This window comes from Drosophila melanogaster, chromosome 3L, assembly GCF_000001215.4.
Source record: "Drosophila melanogaster chromosome 3L".
NCBI classification, from domain to species: Eukaryota; Metazoa; Arthropoda; class Insecta; order Diptera; family Drosophilidae; genus Drosophila; species Drosophila melanogaster.
In genome coordinates this window covers 7,133,688-7,157,721 of record NT_037436.4, presented here as the reverse complement: position 1 = coordinate 7,157,721, position 24,034 = coordinate 7,133,688, and the positions used below count along the sequence as shown (strand labels likewise).

Here is a 24,034-nt window from a genome sequence, read left to right as displayed (position 1 = left end):
ATATAATTTTAATTTTGAATTTCGTCCAAGTGTGTAATTTTAAAACAATTATTTTATCGTTTTAAATCATCGAAAATTTTAAGAATATAAAGTATTAAGAAATTTACACAATTTTTTGAAAATGTTTTGGGATCTTAATAATTGCATAAATCAGGTTTAGCACATTATTTTAGAAATACTAAACGGTTAAATATTTTACAGAACTGCTATTTAATTTTAAGGTATAAGACTACGTATAAGACATTACCGCTTGAGACTAGTATTTTTATTGTGGTATTTTCATGATTGCTTTTGAATTGTGCCCGCCAAAATATGCAGTCTTAACCACAAGCGGTTAAAATCATTCCTTACGTTTACTTATATTTAAAAATCGACAAAAGGTATAATAATTCAAAACTATTAAAAAATTTTAAATAAAACTAAACGAGTCTAAGTTTTCTTAATCAAAATAGCTGTTAATATGGATAAGATATATTTGGCGCATCCAATAGATACATTTAACCGCTGAAGAGAATTAACAGTGTGATACGCCAGACTGTTAACAGACTGTTAAAACGCGATTTCCCGGCTTTGGTATTTTTACATTACCATCATTTGGTTTCTCTGATATTTTAAAAATCTATATAAGCAGCTCGCAACGCATTCTCTCTGTAATTTTTCGGGAGAGCGCAGCAGCGCGCGCTGTTTTTTCGGTTACCATTAAAAAATATTATTAAAGAAACATCGTTATAACTTTAATGCCAACGGAGTTGCGGCAATTGAAACTGATTTTTTAAGCAAACGAACAATAAATTCGACGTGGAGTGTGCTTCTGCTCGCCTACATGAAGTAATAGCGATGTATATTATGATTTAGTAAATATAAATCGATTTAATTAATATTTAAACTTGTTGTTTTCCGCGAGTGGGCGCGTTTTGTTACCAAGCCGCTATACGATTTTCGTTTTTCCGACTTTCCTGCGCGCCGAACGGGTTTTTCAACGAAGCCTTGCTGTCTTTTTCCTCGTAAGCAGCAAAAACAAGGCTGAAAAACTAAATTAAAGCGACTCGCTTCAGCTGCAGATTAATCGATGTGCGGCTATAGACTTTTAATTCGCAGATTCATCATCGATTTTTCCTTTGGGCTCAGCTGCAGTGCGCTAGTGTACGTGTATGTGCGTGTGTGTGAGTTGGTCCTGACAATACAAATAAGCCGTTGTGTTAGGTAAACGGAACAACAAAAGGAAGTGAACCAGAGAGAGAAAGAGAGAGAGGAAACGGCAGGACGATACCGAGTCCTTGAGCGATCATTCATGCTCTTCTTCTTCTCCAGCTGCAGCTGTCACGAAATTTCGCGCGTGCACGTGTATGTGTGTGTGTGGGAGACAGGGAGAACGCCGAAGTTAGTAATTTCTCTCCACTTCTCAGTGTTTGTGCATTCAATTTGCACAAAATTGAAGCGACGCGCTAAATTCGCAAATTTCCGTCCGCGAATTGCCATCCATTATTTTGCACTCCCCCCCAAGAGAGCGAGAGCAATAATAGAATTATCAGGCAAAGCAAAAAAAAAAATCAAAACTCAAGCGAAAAGAGAATGCCCTGGGAGGCCGTAATACCAATACCGCGACCCTCTGACATTTCCATCGTCGCCCACCAAAGGAACAACAACTGAGCGACAAAGACAGCAACAATCCGACAAACAAACAAACAAAACAGCAAACGAGCGAATCAACGAACGAAACTCCAGCAGCAGCCTCAACCTCCTCAACCGCTGGCACAGTTTTCCTCCTTCAACTCCAGCTCCGTGGGTGAGTAGCTACAGTGGAACGCCACTAAGTAGAACATTCTGCGAGTTCTAAGTTAAATTGCAGAGAATATCGCTTTGAGCACAAACTGATTAGAAATTGCCTTCACTTGGTCTTAGAAAGTTTACTAATACCAACTGATACATCGTTTTTTTGTTTGTTAATGTCAGTTTTAAATTGAAATCGATTAACAAATCTTAATGTCCTTTTTATATTTTTTTATAATGGATGTGGGATATGGGGGAAAGGCAAATGGCTCTTACGTGTAAAATTTTATAGTTTTTCCATAGCATTTAAGTACAATTAATTTTCTTTACGAAGAAAATGAAAGTTTTGCTTATGTAACAAGCCAAATTTAAGCAAATATTTTGTTTTTTGTATCAGGATAAAAGTTAAGCTTACCCAATCTCCACTGTAACTCATTGGCGGGTAGAAAGTGGTTATCGAATATGAGCTGCGTCTTATGTTGAAGCCACATCGTCGTGTGGGCGAGAGGGTGGTTGTGGTGGGTCAGAGGTGTGTTGGCGTCGTGCGGCTTTGGTTTTTAGCTGAAATTAAAAAGGTCAGGACCGCCGGACTGAGGGGCTTCCGGATTTTGTATCCTAGCCACGTAGTCCGCTTCATTATGCAGCGTTAACTTTGTATGTAAAAGCGTATATACGTATGTACATATGTACATACATATATGGATGTGGCAAGCGGTGAATATAATTTCAGTTGCATGACTTCGGCGATAATCGATTTTGAAGCGACGAAGCAATCAGGAAGAGTGCAATTTAATGTCAGTCCGTCACTCAGTCAGTCAAACAGTCACAACTTGACACACTGCAAAAAGTTATGCTGCAAAATGGAGGTCAGCATGACGTTTTTGCATTAAAGATACAAAGGGAAATGTAGCAAAAACCAAACTTTTTGCTTAAAAAGTTTGGTAATACTTAATGTTTGCATGGATTTAGGCAAGCAATTGCGTTTTAAGTTTACTTAGAAAAGTATATACATTTGTCAAGTAAATAGTATCAATGTGCTCAATCGATTCCCATTTCCTTGAATTAATAATTGGTATATGCTACCATTTTTCCGGCCTGCTTAAATGGCGTTTACCATATTCATAAGCGCCCCGGTTGATGGAGCAGCGGACATGTTAGCCGTTACTCCATAATGCGACAACTTGGCGACTTGAAGTGGGGGATGTCGTAATGGAGAGTGAGCTGAGGAAATCGCTAATTAAGCATCAATTAGTGCAGTTTCCGGTGCAAGAGCCGCTAGAAGCAAGCAAGCCACCGTTCTTGTACTTTCCACTCGTCGAACAAATCGTGTGACACATTTCGCTTTCCCACACACCAATTGGCGATAGGAGTTATCAGCACTTTTCAGCTTTAGCACTTCTTACCACTTTGGCTGGCCTGCCCCCTATCCCAAAAGATAATAACACATTGCATTTTCAATGTGTTTCCCCTGATATACATATACAAATGTGCCCGATTAGCGGGTATCTCAATAACAATGGCCGTAATTTATGATAAACAAGTTTTTGAAGTGTGCGAAATTTAGCAGCTCACTGATTTGAGCCTGTTTTTGGCGACACACCACACTCCGCTTGGTACCCCTTGTTCAAATGTTGCATTGTTTATAATCAGTAACGGACTCATAAGCGAACACATGTCTGGGTTGGTTTTCAAGGTCAGTTGAATGGCCAGATTCGCCTCGTTTGTGATTTGGCAACCCCATGGAAACACGATAAACGAGGGCAAACAGAGCTGAATTCAAGCTGCAGCCTCATCATCTCGTCTTTCTCCAGACAATGGCCATTCGGCTATACCATTTCAGAGGTTTATGCCTTGAGAGAACGCTTCTGGAGACGAAAACCCGGCCTGGACTGGAACCTTGCCAAGACACACTCGAGACGCGCGTTGACAATGAGCGAGGCTCTCAGGCGAGACTTTCAGGCGTCTCCAGATGCTTTCCATTCCATTCGCTTTGTCTGTGCCGCTTTCGGCGTTGCATGCACTGCGAGAAAAAATTGAATTTGTATGGGTGTTCTATTCTAATGGTTTGGTTGTATGTATATCTACAGTTCACTTTTCTTATATCGAAAATACAGACACTTATCTACAGTGAGAGTATATTGTTATCATATCAAAGTAATTAAAAGTCTAAAAATATATTGAAAGTCATTACTTAGCCATATATATCGATTTGAGTTTAGCATTACTGAGAATTACGTTGATAAGGCATACATTTTTTGCGGTGTGCTTTCATGGCTTTGGCTCGGCTTTATGGATTGCCTCCAGTCAAGCTCAACTCTGAGCGTTGCTGGTCAATGGTCAAGACCGCCCCGCCCCTCTTCCACCCCCTTTAGGCCACTTTTGGCAGCGGAGTGTCGTGTGGCGCATGCCGCTGAAAAACTTTGCAGAGCGTGAAGTACACCACTCATTGTTTCTACTCGCATTGGTATGAAAACTATGTGTATTATGGCATGTCGTAAAGAGCCATTTTCTTTGATACCCAAACTGTTAAAAGACCAACGAAGACCAGCCATAGGCCATAGTATCCGAACGCCGCGTTGGAGATCAGGCCGCAATCTCTACTTTCTCCGCCATATGACAAATAATTTTAGTAGTTGGCGTAATTGCCAACGCAATGGGTTGTTAATTAAGCCGGAGAGTTTCACAAAGAGCTCACTAGTCACCATTTCAATTTCATTCCGGTCTTCGTCGGTCTATTCCGGTTCGCATTTGGACCAGGCCAACAAACGATATTCCGCCCTCGGCGGTTCAGCACATCTGAAACAAATCAAGTGCGGCACATTTGTCACAAAAGACTCCATTCCGTTGGCGGAATACATTTCAATCGCTGTCAGCCTAATAAAAACCTATTTTTAGACATATGCGCGAAAACGTGATTAATGCGTTCCTTAGGTTACAAAAAGAGTTTCTAGGGTTTAAAGGAATATTATGCACATCTCTTGAAGCATTTAAACACTTTTGAAGGCAGTTTAATCCTCAGAATTTGAAGTAGTTTCCAGCTCTTGGAGCTACCTTTCCTTTCAATTTTGCCCAATCTGTTTTTCGAAAAAACTTTCCAGTAAATGAAAAGCGAAACATTTGCGTGCCGTTGCTGTTGACTGAGAAGCCGCCAAAAATTGTTTATAGTTTTACGGCACCAAAGAAAACAACAACAGCAACATTGCTGCGTCTGAATCAAACAACAACACACCACCAGAGGCAAACTTTGAAACTTCAAAAGCGATGAGCGATTCAGTCGGCCGATTCTTCCTGCTACGCCGACTACTCGTACTATTATTGTTGCCCAATATCTGATGGCTAGTGCCGAATTCCCGATCACCGTTACCCAATATTCCCGATCCCCGAGAGCGCCCAAAAAACCCGCCTTCGTGACAGCCAGCTGGAACCGCTATAAGACCCGGCCACGCCCCCCAATCCCCAGATTTTTCTACCCCGCCCCTTTTCGCTTTCAGTTCTTTCTTTGATACCCCAAACACATACAACAGCGATGGAGGGAGTTAGCCCCAAAACAAATTGAAACTGTTTTGGAAAAAAAACAAAGAAATAATAATAAAAAAAAAAGAATGAAAAATGAAGAAAAGCCGCAAAGTCGAGACAGGGGAATCGGCTAAAAATTAGAAAATCATGCTTACACTTTTCTGGTTCGCTCTGTGTGCATAATGCGCGATAAGTCGGCAGGTGCAATACAGAACGAAAACACCAAAATATAGGCGAAGCCAGATAGTCAGAGGGCGGTGAAGGGGGGAGGGATGGGGGAAGAACCCGGAAGAGTCGGAAAGTTCTTCGACTTCCCCAACTGCCCACTGCGACGACTCCTGCCCCTTCTGCCAATAAAAACTGCTCCGTGCACTGAGGGAAAATCGTTATAAATCTTATTTACAATGCTATATCTCCAATATTTGTTAGCCAGACTTAAAAAGTTAGGTTGTAATAGATTTCAATTATATTTTGTAGTGCGATTTTTTTTTTTTTTTTTTTTCTATTTATTTATATCACAATTTTTTTGTGTGCTCAGTTTTGAATTGACGTTCGTCCCCCAGACGAAAACTATGCGCACAACTTGCAACTGCAACTCATTATAACTGCACCGGGTGGGGGCGGAGAGGATGGTGTTTGCTTTTGGGGTGGGGCAAGGGGAATGGGCATGGGCTGTTCGGCAGATGCGGGCGGCAACTCTAAAAGGGGGGGGGGGGTGTGTGTGTGGATGGGGCAGGGGCACCGACCGGGGGCAACTCGATTGTAATTCGCGGCACAAATGTTTCACTTCATTTGAGTTTCGTGGATCCGCTGGCAGCACAGGAAGTGCTTTGACAAACAACAAAACGTTTTTCGGGGAGTGGACTTCGCCGCGTGGGCGTGGCAGTCACCCACGCACGACCACCTGTTTTGACTGTTAGAACATAACACCCGTTTCCATATCAATTAACCAATCGCCAGAAGTAACTCCCGCCCAAAGGGAAGCCCCATCAATTGAGCATCGAGTATCTGGAATTCCAGTTCCAGAATGTGGGCATTGGGCCATGAAAGGGGTTCCGCTAATCCCCCCATTTTCAATCTGCGACACAAAAAAAAAATAAATTGCCGTAGATACTCACTGCATGTATGGGGAAATAAATTGTTTTCAATGCAACTGCCGCCACAACAGACGAAATAAAATGGGCGGAGAAATTTATGCAAGTGAACGTTTGTATTTCCCCCATTTCTCGAACATGTGGCACAGCATCAGTGGCCAAGGAACTGCGATCGCATAAATAATCATATGCACATGCAGACAGTGCGTTTCGGTAATGTATGACCAGATACTAAAATATTCCCAAACAAATTAGCATTTTATAAGTTCTCGTGAGTGCTAGATTTTTGGTAAATAAATTTTTACAATAGCTTGAATTAAAGTGTTATATCCACATTGCTTTATAGTCATAGAGCGCGCTGTCTATGCAGATTCTGGTCTGAATTGTCATGCGATTTGCACATACTCTCATATATCTATTTGTATGAGAATGCATAATTGAGGAGCAAATTGCTGAGCGCTTCCCAGAAAATAGCCATGGTCGCCTATGCGATAACCCTTTCAATTCTGCAGATCAGCAAATAAACTTGAGGAGAAATAAAAGTAAAAACTCTGGTTTCACTGCAGTCCGACTGGGAAATTTCGATTGGAAAAAGCGAGAGTTAATTGCTGTAACTTTTCTTAATCCAGCTTATCTTAACGATCCCAAACTCTGCTCATTGAGTGGGTTGTAAAATCAGCGAAATCGTTGAGACGAGGCCTCCTCCTTCTGGTCAACGAATGGATGCTAATCCGAGATGAATGAAAGATGTCTGCGATGTGGCAAGATTGGTGTGTGACCGTTGACAGTCACCAGCAGACGCATCAGGGACATCAAACGTTGCAATTAATGCCGAGCGAAGCGTTAAGCGCGCCACTTGTGGCACATGCATCTCTTGCAACTTTTCCCCATTTTCCATTTCCCAGCCGCACAACACGGCTAAGTGCAATTAACTTGGCAAAGTCAGCGACATTGCGACGACGTCGAGTCGCAGTGCTGGGGCTACATATTCTTGCTCTGCCAAGCGCCTTAATCGAATTAGTGAACCCCTTCCGAAAGGGGAATACTCACTCTGTCTATTGATTGGAGTTAATGTGCCGTGACGAAATCGCCCTCAAGGGTTTCTATTCACCGCGCTCAACGAGCGTGGGTTAGTATGTATTTATATAGCTTTCGCCTTGAACTATTATGCGCTAAAACAATGTTGCATTCTGCAACATTATCCAGAGACAAATGGGGGTATTTCTTGGTAGCTCACTGTGAGATCTTTCATTTACACAAAACAAGCGAATAATGTGTTTTAATGGCATATTCTTAACGTTTCGAGATACAGTTTGTAAAGATCTAGAATTAATATTATTAATTATTAATATACATAAATCGATTGAGTCAACTTTCTCATGCATTACAATCATTACAGAGATATATGAATAGCCGTTTCTACGATTTATGGAACGATAATATTTTCAAATGTGGCAATCGTTTCTCGCAGTGCATTTATGCAGCGTCAGTTCCGGTTTATTCAAATAATTCCGCGACTGCGACTTCAACTTCGATAAGACCTCAGCCGCCTCGGATGCAAAACTAGTTTTTTCCGGCCTCTCGGCAGACTTGCATCTTTCACTGCCAGGGCCATGGCATTTCGATCGATTCGTGGATTAGCGGCGACAACTTCATTGCCGTTCCCGTTGCCACATTCAATCCCAATCCCGACTTGCCATCCTTTCCCTTCTATTTCTCTACCACGATGTGTATCCAGCAGATATGTACATTGTATGTGTGTGTGTGTGTGTGTGTGTGTGTGTTTATCTTTGTGTGGACATGTGGCTGTTTATGGCTTCGCCTTGCCTTGGTTTTTTTTAGCACCCAGCAGGGGGGGTGACCAGTGAGGAGGCGCTTGGCTTGGAGTCTTCCCCATCAGCGCTTTCGAGTGGTCTTCATTAGGTGGCTGTCTGTCTTGTCTGGATGTCTAAATGTCTAGATGGGAAGATGGGAAAACGAGCCAAGCCGGCTGCAACGTCTCTTTAAAGTCAACTCGAGCATCGACCGAGTGGCGGGCACGACTTGAGACAGCCTTTAACATATCGTAAACAAGGTCGTTTGCAGGATCTTCCATTCTGGCTGAAGAAAATTGAAAAAAAAATAATGCTGGTTGAGGAAAAGAGCATGAAGGGCATTCCTGCCAAACCGGTTGGCAATTGGCCAAGTCTGGGTCTGGCCAGCAATTTACTGTAATTCGCTTCAAATAAATTTCCAATTTGCTGAAAACTGGAGCAACGTCATTAAGATCTCCCTTCGCAGTCACCTCACCTGCGTGATGAAATCATCAAAATTGGCCCAAAATCTCTGGGAGATCGCATAACAAACATGACGCTAATGACGTGTGTCTAACTGGGACTGTAATGCAAAGCCAAACAAGCGGGAAATTTCAAACTTAAATCACTTAAATTGGTGATGAAGCCGAAATACCCATACACTACAGGATATATGCCCTTATATGAAGGATTTAAAAATGGATATAGAAATATTGAAAAATTTGTTTACCCAAGTCAGGATCAGAACAAACCATTAACTAAAAATAAATACACCCTTTACTTAGCACTATTTACACCTTTTAAATTAAAATCCACTTTTCGATAAACAACAACACCTCTATGACCTGGTCTCGTATGAATCTTAATGTGACTCAACTAGAATGATGATGGATGTGATAAAGTGCGAATTGCGAAGCGGATTTCTGGCACAACAATGTGGCATGCCAAATTGGATGCGAGTTTGGAAAGTTCCGCAATGATGGCCCACAGCCGTCTGTCAGTTGGGTCAACGTGCCACACACAGCCACACAAATGTGTAAAATGTGTGGTGGCAATCTCAATTATTTCGACGATGACGACCCCACGAGACAATGCTCCTCATAATTTATTTACGACAGACCCCCGGCGATGGCCCACTTTGTTGTAATGTCGGCAGGTGCACATTTCGTGTCGTGTCACTCTCCGAAACGGAAACTAGTTCAAGTCAATCGTAGCCTGGGGGCCAAACGTTTCGTCCTGGTCACAATGCATGCAACCACATCCACCCGTCCATCGTCCATCTGTTTTGGGTTGCGTGCCGGGCAACTTGACCGAAAAAATGAATTGTATTCGCAAATCCTATTTTTGCATTTCGGAAAAAGGTCGGTGGCATGCAACTTGTTTGTGTCGCATGCCGAGAGAATGGGAGCGGGAAAATGGGGATCGGTCCGAAATGCCAGCATCCCAAAAATACGCATCCCGAAATGTGGGTCATCTTAAGTGAATCACTGCACTGCACAAAATAAATCATCTTTAATCTTCGAAGATTTTATGCTGGTCCAGCTTTTAGAGTGTGGGTTGTCACATTAATTCATTGTTTTTATACCAATATGATAATATAGAGAATATTAGCATGCTTTATTACTTTATTTTCCTCAGTGCTCTGACTAACTATCTCCCATTTTCTCCTTTATTGCATGCACAGGCGACTAGTGGTCGGCCATGTCCGCCACTCTCTTTGAGATGGATTCGCAAACGGAGGAACAGCAGCAAACAGTGTGCCTGGAGGAGCAGCAGCTGGTCGTGGGCATGACCAGCTTGGAGCTGAGCGAATCTGTTGTCACCCCGGGCAATTGCGATGGCAGCGACAGTGGTTTGGATGTAGCCAGTTGTTGCCATTCGCGGATCACCCTGCAACGTGGCCTGAGCAGCACCAGTGGGGGCTACACCAGTAGCAATGGTCTGGAGGAGATCTACGACAGCTGCGAACTGAAGGTGACCACGGTAGCCCAGACTCCCAGTGAAACGGGCAGTGAGAAGACATCGCCTCCGAGGAGAACCGGTTCGGTGAAGAAGAAAGTGGCCATGTTTGAGCCGGAGCCAACGGGAACTCCTGCCAAGGATCAATTACGAGGCAGGGTGGCCAACTTAAAGAGAGCTGAGAGTCTGCCTAGAAATAGTGCGGCACCAGGAACTCCTGGCACACCCTCAACTCACAGGGACAAGGCGCGCCTTTCGACGTCCTCATTTCGAGTGCCCAGTACAACGGGCACACCCTCTTCCTCCCGCCTGGCTAGACCTCAAAAACCGGACACACTGCCCAATGCCCTGAATAGGGCGCAGTCTGTACAACGGCTCACCCAGGTGCAGAGAACACCATCGCTGAGTCGAGCCAGGACACCGGGCACCCCCTCCGACGATGGTCGCTGGCCAGCGAATCGAGGAGCAGCTCGTCGCGGAATGTCAGTGACTCCGGAAGTTACGACAAATCGAATGCGAGGAAGCCCTGCACCCGGCGGAACACTGCCACGTCGCCGGAAGCAGCAGTCCGTGGAGGATCTCACTGGGGGACGACTATCGAGGAGCAACTCTATCAGCCGTGCAGCAATTGTAGATGCCCGCATGACTTCCTCGGTAATGGTGGTTCCTACGAGTCGTAGAAGCTTGGCTCCCGCCGCAGCTAAGGTCAATTCCCTAAGAAGACCTCAACCGGCAACGCCCAGGACGCGAATCTATCACGAGACTGCAGTGCAAACGGCACTGACCAGTGAGGATTTGGAGCAAGTCCTGGGCGGCGGACTATTGCAAACTCGTGCCGTGGACGCCGTAGAGCAGCGGAATCAAAGCACCCAAGCGGAGCCAGACCAAAGGGAATTCGAGTTGGAGCAACTGCGTCATGAGGTGCGCCAACTCAGTGGAAAACTGCAGCGGGAGCGGGAGGAGAAACTGGCCATGCAGCAGGAGCTGCATCTGAACACAGAGCGAGTGATGGGTATGTTGGAGCTGGCTCGAGTGGTCAGTGCCAGTGCGGGAACACCCACGTCGGAGGACAGTGGTGATGGCAGTGGTCATGACAGTCTACTCATGCTGGAGTCCCAGATCCAAATCAGTGGCCATGAGCTTTTCGAGCGCCAGCAGGAGATAGGTCAGCTAAGGTCCATGTGTCGCGCTCTGCAGTTGGAGATGCGAAGATCCTTGGCCACGCAACAGTTGCTGCTCCAAGAGAAGGCCGCCATCGAACAGGAATCAAGTGAACTGCAGGACTTCCTGCAGCACGAGAAGGCAGCTCAGTGCGATGCTCTGCGTGATCTGGAAGCGGATTATCAAGCCGTCAAATTGCAGTTGGCCAATCGCGAGGAGGAGGCGAAGGTACTGCGGGATGAGTGCAGGCATCTTGTGCGACTCAATGAGCAGAGGCGCCAGGAGAACCGTCTGCTCCAGACCAAGTTTACCGCTTTGGAGAACAAATCTCGGGAGCTCATCCACCAGCAGAATGCCTCTGTAGCTGGAGCATCCACAGCCCTTTCGGGACTACACTCCCGTTTGGATGGTCTAGTGGAACAGCTCGTCTACTCCTACAGTATTTCCGAACAGGACTTGGAGGTGGGTTTTTATTTTCTAAACACCATAAGTTATATGCATCATATATAATTCCCTTTTTCTTCACAGGACATTCGTTTCCAAGCAGAAACGGAGCACGTTCAGAACGGACAAAGGCCCAATGGCCTGGACCTGCCCATTTGTCCTGCAGCTAGTGGCGATGCCATTCACACTCTGGTCCTGGCCAGCGATGGTTCCTTATCCCCGCAACGCAATCAGTCCTTCATAGCCGCTGTCATCGGTGCCATTCGTCAAGCCACCACCCATTCCGGCAAGCGCTTGTCCCTTCGACAGGCGGGAAAAAAGAATGGAGTGGGATTAGGATCAGCTCAAGCGGTTTCCGCCGGAACTCAGGGTCAGGAGCCTCAGGGAAATGGAGGTAATGTAAACAATTGCCTTTTTAAAAGCGTAAAATATTAATATTCCATCTATACTCTGTAGACGATTCCGATTCAACGGAAATGCTGGACTCGGAGACGGAACCCTGCCTGCTGATGATGGACAATGTGTTGGAGGATGTGGTACACCATGATTCGCATTCGCACAACATGGTCTCATCCTGCACGGGGATGATCTCGCAAATAGAGCTGCCCACGGAATTGATTAGTCAATGTAGCCATCAGAACAATATTAATGGGGGAGCCGGTGGGGATGATTCCCTGCAGCAATTATCCCAGGCCATCACCAATCGCCAGCAAATGGAGCTGCACATGCACAAGATGAATGGCATGCCCATGAAGTAGGTTATCATTGACGTTACTTTATCCGACTTATACCTTATGTAACTCTCATTCCAGTCCTCGCGATCAATGCAACACGGAGGAGCTGAGTTGCCATGACTCGCTGGCGGAACTGACGGAATTGCCCTCGCTAATGGAGTACAGCACCGCCCAGGCTGTGGTGGACCAGGTGATCGAAGTGGACACCCTGGTGACCAAATTGCTCAAAGTCCTGCGATTGGTTCAGCTGGACAACGACAACTGCATACAACAATTGATAGTTGATAAGTGAGTTTTAGTTATATTTTGAGTAGCAACTCATTAATAAATTATGTGTTTCAGGAACAAACTGCAGCAGCACAAGGAGGACATGCTGGAGAAACTAAAAGACTTGGAGGACGTTAACCTGAAGCTGCAGGACGAACTCATGGATGCCACCCAGGAGCTGATGATCAAGGGCAGCGACTTAAGTGGCGCCAAGGCCGAAATGCAGCGCCATCGCAACGAGATCGACGTAAGGTTTTAAGACTTGATTGCCGCTAAGCATTTTGTGGACTTTTCTGTTGCGCATCCTTCGAAGACATTTCTATATATATCCGTTATCGTTTACCGTCAGATATATACTCTCATATTTTGTATACCAATCTCGATCGCGATCTTATTTTATTTGATTGATTTAGTTTAGTTGTAGTTCTAATTTTGAATAAATTACTTGGCTTATTGACATCTTGAGTTGTGCCTTAGTCGTAGCTATTGAACGAACTTTCGATATAATTTCTTTCGCCTTATTTCATCATCACCTGAATCATCGAACAATCATCAAACAAACGACATCTCGATGGTACGACAGTCCCAAATCAAGTTTAAAAGTGCACTATTTCGTTTAAAATGAGAACCCAAACTAATTGCCATGTAACCACCACGCTGCTGCTTCTTCACAACTGCATATCATCCAATAATCCTGACCAGCGCCTCAACGAGGACATCTGCACACTGAGCACACTCTGCAGCAGCTACAAGAAGCTGTCGCCCACCACCGAGTTCCCGCCCATGCGCCTGCTCTCTCCCAACCAGGATTCCGACCAGGGCGATGTCCTCGGTATTCTAAATCTGCTCAAAATGTGGCAGGCGGGTGGGCAGCTGAAGGACCCACGGGTGCGTGGATATCTCGAAATAGCCAATGGTACTCAGGTGAGTCGTGATCATCTATACCTAAATTGAATTTAAAATAGTATATTTTGCAGGTCCAATCTCCTCATCAGCATAACAACAATGTGGAACGCCTTAGGATCTATGCCAATCAATTGGAGCACGTCTCCCGCGTCCTTGACAATGCGTTGCCGACGGAGTTGCATGCTCCGCTCCAGCAACTGCGTCAGGACATTGAGGTGGTCAGGACGAATGCCAACTGGACGCAGCTACTCGAATCGAACGAAACGGATCACAATGCCAACGGCGATGTGGCCACGCCTTGAATTGTGTCAAAAACTGTTGTTAATTGTCTAGTTAACTATTACATCTTGAGCGTTGTTTACTTTTACGTAGTTAGTTAAAAATGTTTGCGTCCAATTTGAAAGGCATCGATTGCGGCTCTAGATGTTTTAACCACGTCCAAAAGAAAGAATATTTTAAAGAACGCATTCCATTCCATACTGCAACTAGACTTATGAAAGCCGCTGCACACAAGTGCTCTAGAATTCCATTTGAGTTGGTTTTGCATTTAGCTAATATAGCATACCCTGCAGCATTTAGACTTTCAATGCTGCATACTTTTCGTCTGAAAATCTATTTCTCAAGCCCTGCAGTAATGGGCTACCAAGTATTCGGATTCAAGTATTATGAAAATTGCTAGAACTAAATTTTTTCCTAGAGTTAAGTTCGACTTTGTTGAGTAGCACTTCAAACTAAAGAACTCCATCATGCCACACCATTTAAGATAATATAGCGCAACAGATTAAGAATAAGTTTAGCTTGATATTGAAAGCGAACAATTGCTTATGTGAAATTGCCTCAAATATCCTTTGAGATATGGCACACCTCAAACCGATGAATTCCTTGCCGCATTGCCAAAATTATGATTGCAGCTACAATTCGCCATTCAGTCATTAGTTGGAGATTAAAAACGGGTTTGTTAAAGCCAAACCTCGCGCACTGAAAATAACTGAAGCATTCGATTGCGAAAGCAAGCTGTTTGTTTAATACACGTACAATAAATAAGCATAAACTAAATACATATGTATAAAAATCAACTATAAATGATAAAAACAATTTCGCAAAATTTTTGAAATCCCTTGAAATGGTAAGTACATGCTAGTTAAGTCTAAGGACATAGGCCCAAGGTATATATAATATATATATAATGATATATTGTATATATATGGTGTGTATATAGTCGGCAGAGTCCTGTGCTCGCCGATCCTTTGTCTGTTTGTCTTTTGTGTGTTGCCGTTGCTCTGTCTTTACATTTACAAATAATCTCACATGGGGTTTTTGGATGCCATCGCATCCTAGAATCCTAGAAGGAGGGCTTGCTGCTGCCTATGCTGCGGGCGGGCAGGCTGTTCGTCTTGGCCGTGGGATTATCTCGGGCCTGCGAGTGGGCTACCACGATGCTGAGGCACTGCACCCACTCCTCGGCATTCTTGCCGTCCTTGGGCTTGAGTATTAATGTCTGGTCGGCGGTGAAGATTTCGAAGGCCTTCGGTATGTTACGGGCACCACGAGATACCTTTACCGAACGTATCTGATTCACATCGATGCTCTCACCTCCGCTCTGAAATAATTTAAGATTTAGTAAGATTTAAGATTAAGTTTGTCTATCGATATACTCACAGAGCCTTTGCAGGACAAGTGCGCTCCGGACAAAGTGAAGTAGCGCGTTCGCCAGCGCCTGAATAGTCGCCACTTGCCCTTCTTCTCCTTCAGCTGGCCCTCGATCATGGGCTGATTGCTGCCATTGAGAAAGCCCACCGCCTTGTCCGGATGATTGCAGAGGAAGCAGCCCCACTGGTATTCCAACTCATTGCAGTTTGGGTTGGACTTGTCTGTCTTGGAGACCTCGAACACATCCAGAAAGCCCGAGTGACGCAGCTCGTTCACCAGGATCTCGCGGTCCTGAAAAATTATATTGTATAAGAGATACTATAGCTTATGGCATTTTGAAGAGGTATTGACCCACCTTAACCTGAGGAAACTGACTGGTAACCAGCTCGGTGAAGCTGCGGTTCTCGCACTTGAGTATCTGCCAAATATTCTTGAGATTGCTAATGCCGGACTCCCGCGTGCTAAGCACGCACTTCTCCTTCACCTAAATTTTAAAAATCATACAAAATTAAAAGGACCTAATGCAGGTGAAAAGTTGAGAGCACTCACAAAATGGCGCACTTGAAAGTCCAGGAACATCATATGTATCCAGGTCTTGGGGTTCCGAGTTCGCATCGTGAAGCAAGTTTTGGAGTACAGGCAATGGGGACCACGAATCTGGCAGGCGAAATGCAGTTTGGCCACCTTTTTGGTACGACGCTCTGCAAATTCATTGGAAACTGTGTGATGTGTTTGTGTGTGTATGTTGGGATGTGTGTTTATGTGCGGGATGTACGGGGAAGGAGTTAGAGATTGAGGGAAAGGATTGCGGCTCCAAGGACTTACCCTCAATGCTGCAACGTGTGGGCGGCGGCAGATGCTGCGATACCTCATCCATGTAGGACTTGATCGAATTGAAGTTCTTCTCGCAGAATTGCTGAACAGGATCACGCATAATCTGGTATGGCTCAAAGGTGCTCATCCGCTGGTCCATGACACTGTTGGCATTCAGTAGGGTCCTGCTGGTATTATCGCTGCGCCGAGGTGCCACATTGGTGGTGGGTCCCGAAACGATTACCTCGCTCTGGAAAATAGATTTAACATCACTTAATATTCTTCTTTATCCTTTTGATGTATCTTACATTTCCGTTGACTGGCAGTTTCATCACTGACTTGGCATGACCATTGCTGGCGGATTGGGGCAGCGCCGGCGAGGCATGATGGACGGATACCGCATTCTGTGTCTGCGTCGATGGCAAAGTGGCCACCGCTGCCGACTGTGGTATGGAGATCGAGCCCACCGATTGATTCAGTGCATCCGTGCTGTACTTCATCAGCACCGTGCTCGAGTTGAGCAGCGTTGATGGTCCTTGGGAGTGTGGTCGCACCTTCGAGGGCGACGTGGTCACAGTCACTCCTCCAGAGGTAACAGGTATACCATGTCGATTGTGTCCAGTTATGACCACGTTGTTGCTCAAGGGCGGCACTGGTGTCACAGGCGGATTGCTTAGACCAGTTGGGGTCTTCGGAGTAGCCCCCGATTGCACCACGACATTCCCATTGGAGCTGCCTCCAGGTTGCTGGTTAATCTGCGAGTTACTCAGCCGAGTCATGCTCTTGTGAAGTCCTCCCACGGATCCGCTGGCCACATTCAACCGGGTCACACTCCGGTGCGTATTGCTGGCGGGATGCAGGCGACCTGTGCTCCGGGAATCGCCTAGCTTCACCCGCCGCGTGTATCCCGCATGCTGGGGAGTGGGCGTGGCAGCCGATACGGGCGTGGAGCTGGCAATGGGCGCCGAGGCGGAGGATGGAGGTGGTGTGGGCGTGGCACTGACTACGCTGGCCGGCTGGACGATTGTGGTGTTAATAGCTGGTGCGCCAACTGGAACTTTAAGGTTTTTGTTTAGTATATATTTTATTTAAGCTTATCATAATTGATCTTACCTGGCTTAAGCGGCGGACTGGGACTGGAGCTATTCAAGCTGACAATGGTGACACCACCAGAGGTCTTGTTCGCCAAGCCATTCCCCACATCCTGTTGCGAGCTGAGAGCTGCGTTCTTCTGCCGCACGCAGGCCAGTACTTTGTCGGTGAACAAAACCGGATAGGCGGAACAGAGGCGAGTGGCCTCCTGTTGCAGGAGTGCCTGCGTGGGCAGGTGCTCCAGCACAAAGTCCAAAGCCTGCTGGGCCGTCTCCTTGCTCCCGATTCCCGCGGTAGTCATAATCTGGGCACAAAGCGGAATCGTTCCAGGATTGGTTTTAGCTGCCAGGCGCAATTGCTCGAAATGGTCGACAAGAAGGCTGGGCGAGTGCTGGGAAAGCTTCAGCAGAATCTGCATGGTTATGCTAGAAGTGTCGCTATCGAGCAGGGAGCCACAAAGTTGCGGAACGCAAGATTCCAGAACCTCTGGTGACTTCTGAACGATCAGCAGATACAGCTGGAACACCGCCATTCTCTCCTGCGGATCACACTGTGGCAGCAGGGGCATGAGAAGTGGTGCATGTGGCGTCACCGCCTCCGGAGCCACCTCGTACACCTGTGAAAGCACTCGGAGTAGACCATAGTTTCCGGACAGAATGGACTCCATCACGGACTCCGTATGAGGGCTCAGCAAGCCGGCGTGATCGATGGCCGCCAGTGAGAGGTAACTGGCCAAGTTTCGCGATAGCTCACGGTTTCCCTTCGGAAGGAACTGCACGGCGACGGGAAGGGCTATTTTCATCAGTTCTTTTTTGTCATAGTTCTAGTAAAAATAAAGAAAATAGTTATTAAATGAAATCTAATCTAGAAAGATGCTTGTCTTACCAGGAAAATGCTAGAGATGATATCGGCAGCAATCTTGGCATGGGGTGGCTCTTCCTTTGTTGTTCCCGAGGGTTGGAGGTTCCATAGCAGACAGGTCCTCAGAAGATCCACCAGAGCAGCACAGTATCGCTCCGCAGTTTTCGTTTCCCGGATGCAGGATAGCACCCGTGTCACACAGATCTCCACCACACTCTGGTCATTGTTGTTCTTCACATAGTCCGCGTGCGAGATGATCGGACTGATCTCGGAAAGCTTTAAGGGATTTCATACAATTAGTTTCGATTTGAGAACAATGCTGAAGATAACCTACCACCTCCGTGATGTCGTCGACTATATCTGCATCCGGCACGGAAAAGAGATCTCCGGCTCTTGAGAGATCGCGTTTGGCGAGCACTTTGTTGAAAAGTTCGTGCATCGTGGAGAATTCCCCAATTAGTATTCGTCAAAATTCTTCATCTGCAGCAACTAAAAAAAATATGAATTCCATATTAACAAGGATCTTTGTAAAAATTGCATCCGATTTATATATTCTTATATGCAGTTATTGCTTAATATTTTAGTATTGCAAAAGAAATCACGATCCATTGAAATTGACTATATCCAATGAGAATTAGTCGGGTGTATTTGTTTATTTTAGTCAGTGCATTTTTTCACTGCCATGTTTGGAATTGGCCCATTGCCAAAGTTCAGGCGCCTCTGGCAGCCACTTTTTATCTTATCGCCGGGCATTTGTATAGAGGTTTCGCCAAAATATTTACTTGTTGCTCCAGAGCAGTTCTATTCTCGATTGTCCCGAAAGTGCATATATAAGTTGCTGTAGTTGTATAAATATAGATATTCCGCGGACACCAAATACTTGTTGCACTGCCTCGATGTTTATCTAAGATACTCTCAGGCAGAATTGCCCTTGCTCAGCCTCTGATGGAATGTATATTTCATGTTATACGAGTATGTATGCAGCCCAGCCAGAGAACTTGTGATATCGGAAATCCAAGCGAAATATACTAGCTAAAACAACTATCTTTATGGCAAACAAATTTGGGTCAATTATCTTTATGGAACCTTCAACTAATACGCATTGAGTCCATGATTGGCCCACATTAATTGCACAAGCTAGTTTGTTTACCCAAGAATCTGCACCGTATGGCCGGCCAGAAATTCTGCGAAAATGATTCGGCGGCTCTGTTTTCCGTGGGGTTTCCCGCAAACGCTATTTGTGTTTGCCCACTTGCAGTTGGCCGCTTGTTGGTTCCGCTGATAGCACCGGTAAATTCTTGGCCAACTTGCCGTCGAGTTCTTTGGACCTTCGTGGAATGCAGGTCTTTTGATTAGATGAGCAAAATTCCGGCAAGGGATTAGACGCGACTTAGCGGATCAGCCGGGAATTTGCTGGCTGGCCAAATCCGTGGGCGCTAAAAAAAAAACATGAAATGAAAAGAGCTGGCAGAAAAGTCATTTCGCGCGGCTGTCGCGCCATCAAGGAAGCAGACGCTAACGCCAACGCGCCTGGGTTATTAAATTTTCAAATAAAAACTGAAAACTGAAAGCCGAAAACCGAAAACTAAAAACCAAAACCAAGAGTTGCATAATCCATAGAGGCCAGTCAGGCGGGCAAAGCGGCTCTGCACGCGAATTGCAGACGGGACGGGTTGCTTTGGGTTTGGGTTCGGGCCTCTCGACGGGCGGACAAGCCGACAAGCGGACGGACGGACGGACAGACATTTGCTTCCTGGAAATCGGGACAGAAGACAGCGACTGGGCTGCTGTGGTTGTTGTTATTTATGGCTCATTCGCGCTCAGGTTGCAGCACCAACAACAAACAGAAAAACTGGTTAAAAAATAAATAAAGAAGCAGCAACAAGTCGCAGCAACAGCAGCGGCAGCAGCAGCAGCAGCAGCAACTTTGAGCGCCCGAGAGAAAATTAAAAGAGAAATAGAAACACACATATGTATGAAAAAAGGGGTTCGAGCTCGGGTATAAGTAATGGATGATGGCGTTGGCTAAAACATAAACCGAAACCGGTGCGGCAGGTTAATACACACGAAGCCCCGGGCCCAAGATCGCAGGGGGGGGGAGGTTTAGAGGAGGGCATGGTCTCCAGATTTCGGAGACAGAGTGGAAACAAAGGCTGTGCCAAAATTCGGGGCCCCATAACTCTTCGCTTAGATTCTATTTGCATTGCTCCACAAAATGGCAGAGTTCAGGAACGGAATAAAGCCAGCCACTAAATATCTTAGTTCGTCAAGCCTTTCTATTACAGTCGAACTTCTTGGACTCTTGGACAGCAATTTGGGTCAATTATTGTGATTACTCAAGCTTTAAGCATTTCAAAATCACGAAATGTATATGTTTTGAAACTACAATCCATTTTAGGTAATGAAATGTATTTTGAATCAGTATTTTTGAAGAATTTGTTAAACCCACAATAAGACTTCTAGGACTAGGCGGCTCACGGGGTGATATTTGAATATACTCGATGACGCAAAGTTCGTGAATATTCGGAGTGAAAAAGATATGCACGCAATTTGTAGATCTTGAACGTGACAAGATCACAGTTCGACTTACAGAAGTCTGTCTGTGCTTTTCGAAGAGCGTGCGAATGACTCAATTCCCAGATGGCGACACAGATACAGAGATGCCTCGCTATGAGTAACCCTACCTGTTGGCCAGGGCTGGACTAGCCGACCAAGTGGCACGGCCTTCGTGGATCTCCTTGTTGGGAGTTTCCGCGAACCGGGCAGCCGGCTCACATAACCGTCACACTGGACGTATACGTATTCTGATCCAGCGAGCATTCCGAGCTTTTCCGAAACCGAGTCGCATTGCGTGCTTGGCAAGTGTTTGGTTCTTGTTTGTGCATTCCATTGTCATACCTGGACAATCCAATGTGGCCCGAGGAGCGTCAAGTGTCTCGACTGCCAGCCACTAGTCGCTGGCCACTGGCAACTTGCAACCTGCAACTTGCAACTTGCGACTGCAATTACACGTCGGTTCAAAGTCTGCAAGGCGCCTCGGGGGAAAAAGGAGTTTTTGGCGGCTTATAGTCGCAAAACATACATAACTAGTATTAGTCGATGTCGCTGGAAAACTCGTTTTCCTCTAACTCCGATCGCACAATCCGTTTTTGCGTCTGTTTTGGTTTCTGACTACCTGGTGGTGGGTTGGGTTTGGCTGACTGGGATGCCTCCGATTGGAAATATATTTATCTAGTCAATTTGAAATCTGGGTTGCAAATGTCATCAATAACTATTGGTTAAGGTTGAGTAGTAGTAAGGCTCTTGTGTGGGAACTATCTCAACAATGAGCGAAGTATGTATCTTTTCAATTGCATGCATTTAATATCAGTTTCACAATGTAGATCTCTTATAAGCAAAACTGAATTGCCAAGTCAGCTGTTTTGATCGATCCATGAGTTAAATAGAGAGACGATCATGTTCGACAACATTTATTCAAAATCAGTATGCATTTAAAATCAAACTTATACGTTCTTAGCCAATTCATATTTAAGTGTATTGCATCACCAGGTAAATTATGTTATCTACCCCACCGAAAGCCGAAAACTACCTACATGTACGAATTAGCAAAAAATTATAATTTATTCGTACCGCTTCTCCTTTACCTTCCCCCCTTGCCAAGTATTTGGGGACTGCGAAAAGTAAAGACAACATCAACACGGTAATCCGATCCGCAGACGAGGTGATTCCGGGGACAGGAGTGCGAGTATGTTGAAAAATGAGCGGCGCGTGAAACTTATTAATGAAAAGGCCGCGAACGAAGAAATTGCTGCGAATTAGCCCAACAACAAGAAGCGGGCACACGGGAATATATACAAATATCGCCACAGATACTAACGCTCACATTTTGGCACATTTTAATGGGATTGGCGGAGTCTGCGATCGGAGATTTTCTGGATTTCTGGCTACCTGGGCAACTTTTTATTGAAATATCTGGTGAAATTGCGGCATAAAATCGTTTGAATTTAGCGAATAACACTGATCTTGTGGTATTATTAACTCTGCTTTAAAGCTATAAGCTCTCTTCTGAAAAGTCTAAGATTAAACTTAAGTTGAGAATTTAGTTTCGAATTTAATATATGAATTATAAATGCATACATTATTAACATACGCGGAGATAGCAAAAGCATAACATTATACTTTATTATTAAGTTTGTAAGGTCAAACTTTAGTCACTCACGATTAGATAAATGTTACACTTTTAAAAAACCTATCACTGTTTGATTTGTCGAATTTCATATTATTGCTTTGATTATGTTTAAAGAGCACTAAACCCCATATAAAGTAAGTGGCTAACGAACGAAGTTTTAACTCGCAATCCAATCGAGGCAATTTCAAATTGTATCTTTCGGTCTGCGAATTTGAATGCGGCAACGGTGAATGGGCGAAACTCACCGAATTGCATCTGCGGCTGCTGGCAGACAGATGACCAGTCCGTATCACTTCGAAGTGTGGGCCTCGAATTCGGAGTCGGTTTCCGATTCGGAGCTAAGCCGCTCTCTCAATACATCGCTCTTGCAGCAGCAACACAAAATCCAAAAAAAAAAAATCAACAGACTTGAAAAGGTAAAAAAGGTAGACAACGTTTGTGGTTGTTGCTGCTGCCGCTATTGTTGTTGCGGCTGTGGTGTTGTATTTTTTTTATGGCTGCTACTTTTGTTAACTTTGGGTGTAGTTCAATATTAATTTAATTGTTGCTGCTGCTGCCGATAAAGCACAAAATTCAGAATTGTCGTTGGCGTTACTTATTTTTTTACGGCCGCGCTTTGTTGCCGCGCCAGCGCATTGCTTTTTATGCAAATTTTCGCATTTCGTGTATATCTCAAAAGATATGTTTCGTATGTACTATTATTAATATATGTATATGTGTATATTTTGTTGTTTTTTAGTGTCGACTGTTACTGCCGCCGACTGTTGTTTCAGCCACAATGCCTTGTTCCACTATGCCTGATTTCTTTGTATTTTTGCTAATCACATTTTGTTAACACACACACTCGCATGCACAGGCACACACGTAGGCAGGCGCACGCACACACCGATAGGCGAAGAAAGCGACGGATACGAGCCGCTGGCCAAGCGAACGCGTTTGGGCCCGAATGAAGACTGAACTGAGTTATTTTTCGGAATGGCCGAGACTGGTGTGGTGGTCGGTGTGCCTGTTGTTGTTGCCTGTTTGTTTTGCACGATCGCTCTCTCTTGGCTCTCTCTATCACTCTCTGGACTCTCTCTCAGCACCTTTGCTACCGTTTCGCAGAACAGGTGTATCGGTTTTCAAGGCAACTGTGATTTTTTAACTCAACATTCTATATCGAAAACTTGTAGAGGTCGGAATTTTTCTTGAGCGCCTAAAAGTGTGCAGTGAAATCATTTAATCCACTTCCGGTTGCAAAACAGGAATCACACATATGAAGTGATTAAAAATCATAGAAGGTTTGACACCTTCAAATAATAAGAAAACAAAAATTTGTAAACTGTGATAATTTATTTAATTGAAATCTTAATTTAATGGCCTACAAATCTGTTGAATATCCGTTGAATACACTTTTCCAGGGTGTGTCCTAGTCGGCTCCTCTTTGTTACCCCAGTTTGCTGGTCTTCTTAGCCGCACACCAGTTTATCGCTGTTTTGCCTTTGCGCTTTTCATTCATAAACAAAAAACAATGTTATTGTTATTGCGGTGGCTGTAGATGTAAATGTAAATGTAGATGTAGAGGCTGCTTCTTGTGTCTGCTTCCTTTTCTTTGCTGTTGCGATGTTGCTGATTCACCTGTTGCGCACGATTTAGCAACTGGCCACTAGCAACATGTTGCTATCGGCAGATGATGTTGCGATTGCATTTAAACAAACCCAACTTAATTCGTGAAAAATCGTGGCCAATTATCTAAAGCTTTTCGTTAAGTTAAACTACGTACGTCAAACAGGATAGATGGATGGC

General features: G+C 44.9%; 2 protein-coding genes across 7 annotated transcripts; one reads left to right on the top strand and one right to left on the bottom strand.

The window, feature by feature from the left end:
* Positions 1-648: 648 nt before the first annotated feature.
* corn (cornetto) lies at positions 649-14,731 on the top strand. Of its 4 annotated transcripts, none has more exons than NM_001274567.1 (8): positions 649-1,786; positions 9,858-11,755; positions 11,822-12,131; positions 12,194-12,491; positions 12,550-12,759; positions 12,814-12,985; positions 13,441-13,662; positions 13,734-14,731. In NM_001274567.1, the coding sequence occupies exons 2-8, from the start codon at positions 9,875-9,877 to the stop codon at positions 13,944-13,946; spliced, it is 3,306 nt and encodes a 1,101-aa protein (NP_001261496.1). In that variant the 5' UTR covers positions 649-1,786; positions 9,858-9,874; the 3' UTR covers positions 13,947-14,731. The 4 variants fall into 4 exon arrangements, with proteins under 4 accessions (NP_001261496.1, NP_729220.2, NP_001261497.1 ...); NM_168193.3 differs by having other exon boundaries at positions 13,716-14,731; NM_001274568.1 differs by having other exon boundaries at positions 13,322-13,662; positions 13,716-14,731.
* melt (melted) lies at positions 14,648-23,206 on the bottom strand. Of its 3 annotated transcripts, NM_001274566.1 has the most exons (11): positions 22,495-23,206; positions 19,211-19,496; positions 18,395-18,549; positions 18,085-18,336; positions 17,221-18,022; positions 16,416-17,158; positions 16,120-16,357; positions 15,844-16,013; positions 15,650-15,778; positions 15,304-15,585; positions 14,648-15,244 (listed from the first exon to the last, which is right to left on the bottom strand). In NM_001274566.1, the coding sequence occupies exons 3-11, from the start codon at positions 18,497-18,499 to the stop codon at positions 14,987-14,989; spliced, it is 2,979 nt and encodes a 992-aa protein (NP_001261495.1). In that variant the 5' UTR covers positions 18,500-18,549; positions 19,211-19,496; positions 22,495-23,206; the 3' UTR covers positions 14,648-14,986. The 3 variants fall into 3 exon arrangements, with proteins under 3 accessions (NP_001261495.1, NP_523953.2, NP_001014572.1); NM_079229.4 differs by lacking the exon at positions 19,211-19,496 and having other exon boundaries at positions 16,416-17,164; NM_001014572.4 differs by lacking the exon at positions 19,211-19,496 and having other exon boundaries at positions 15,844-15,995; positions 16,416-17,164.
* Between the last annotated feature and the right edge of the window lie 828 nt (positions 23,207-24,034).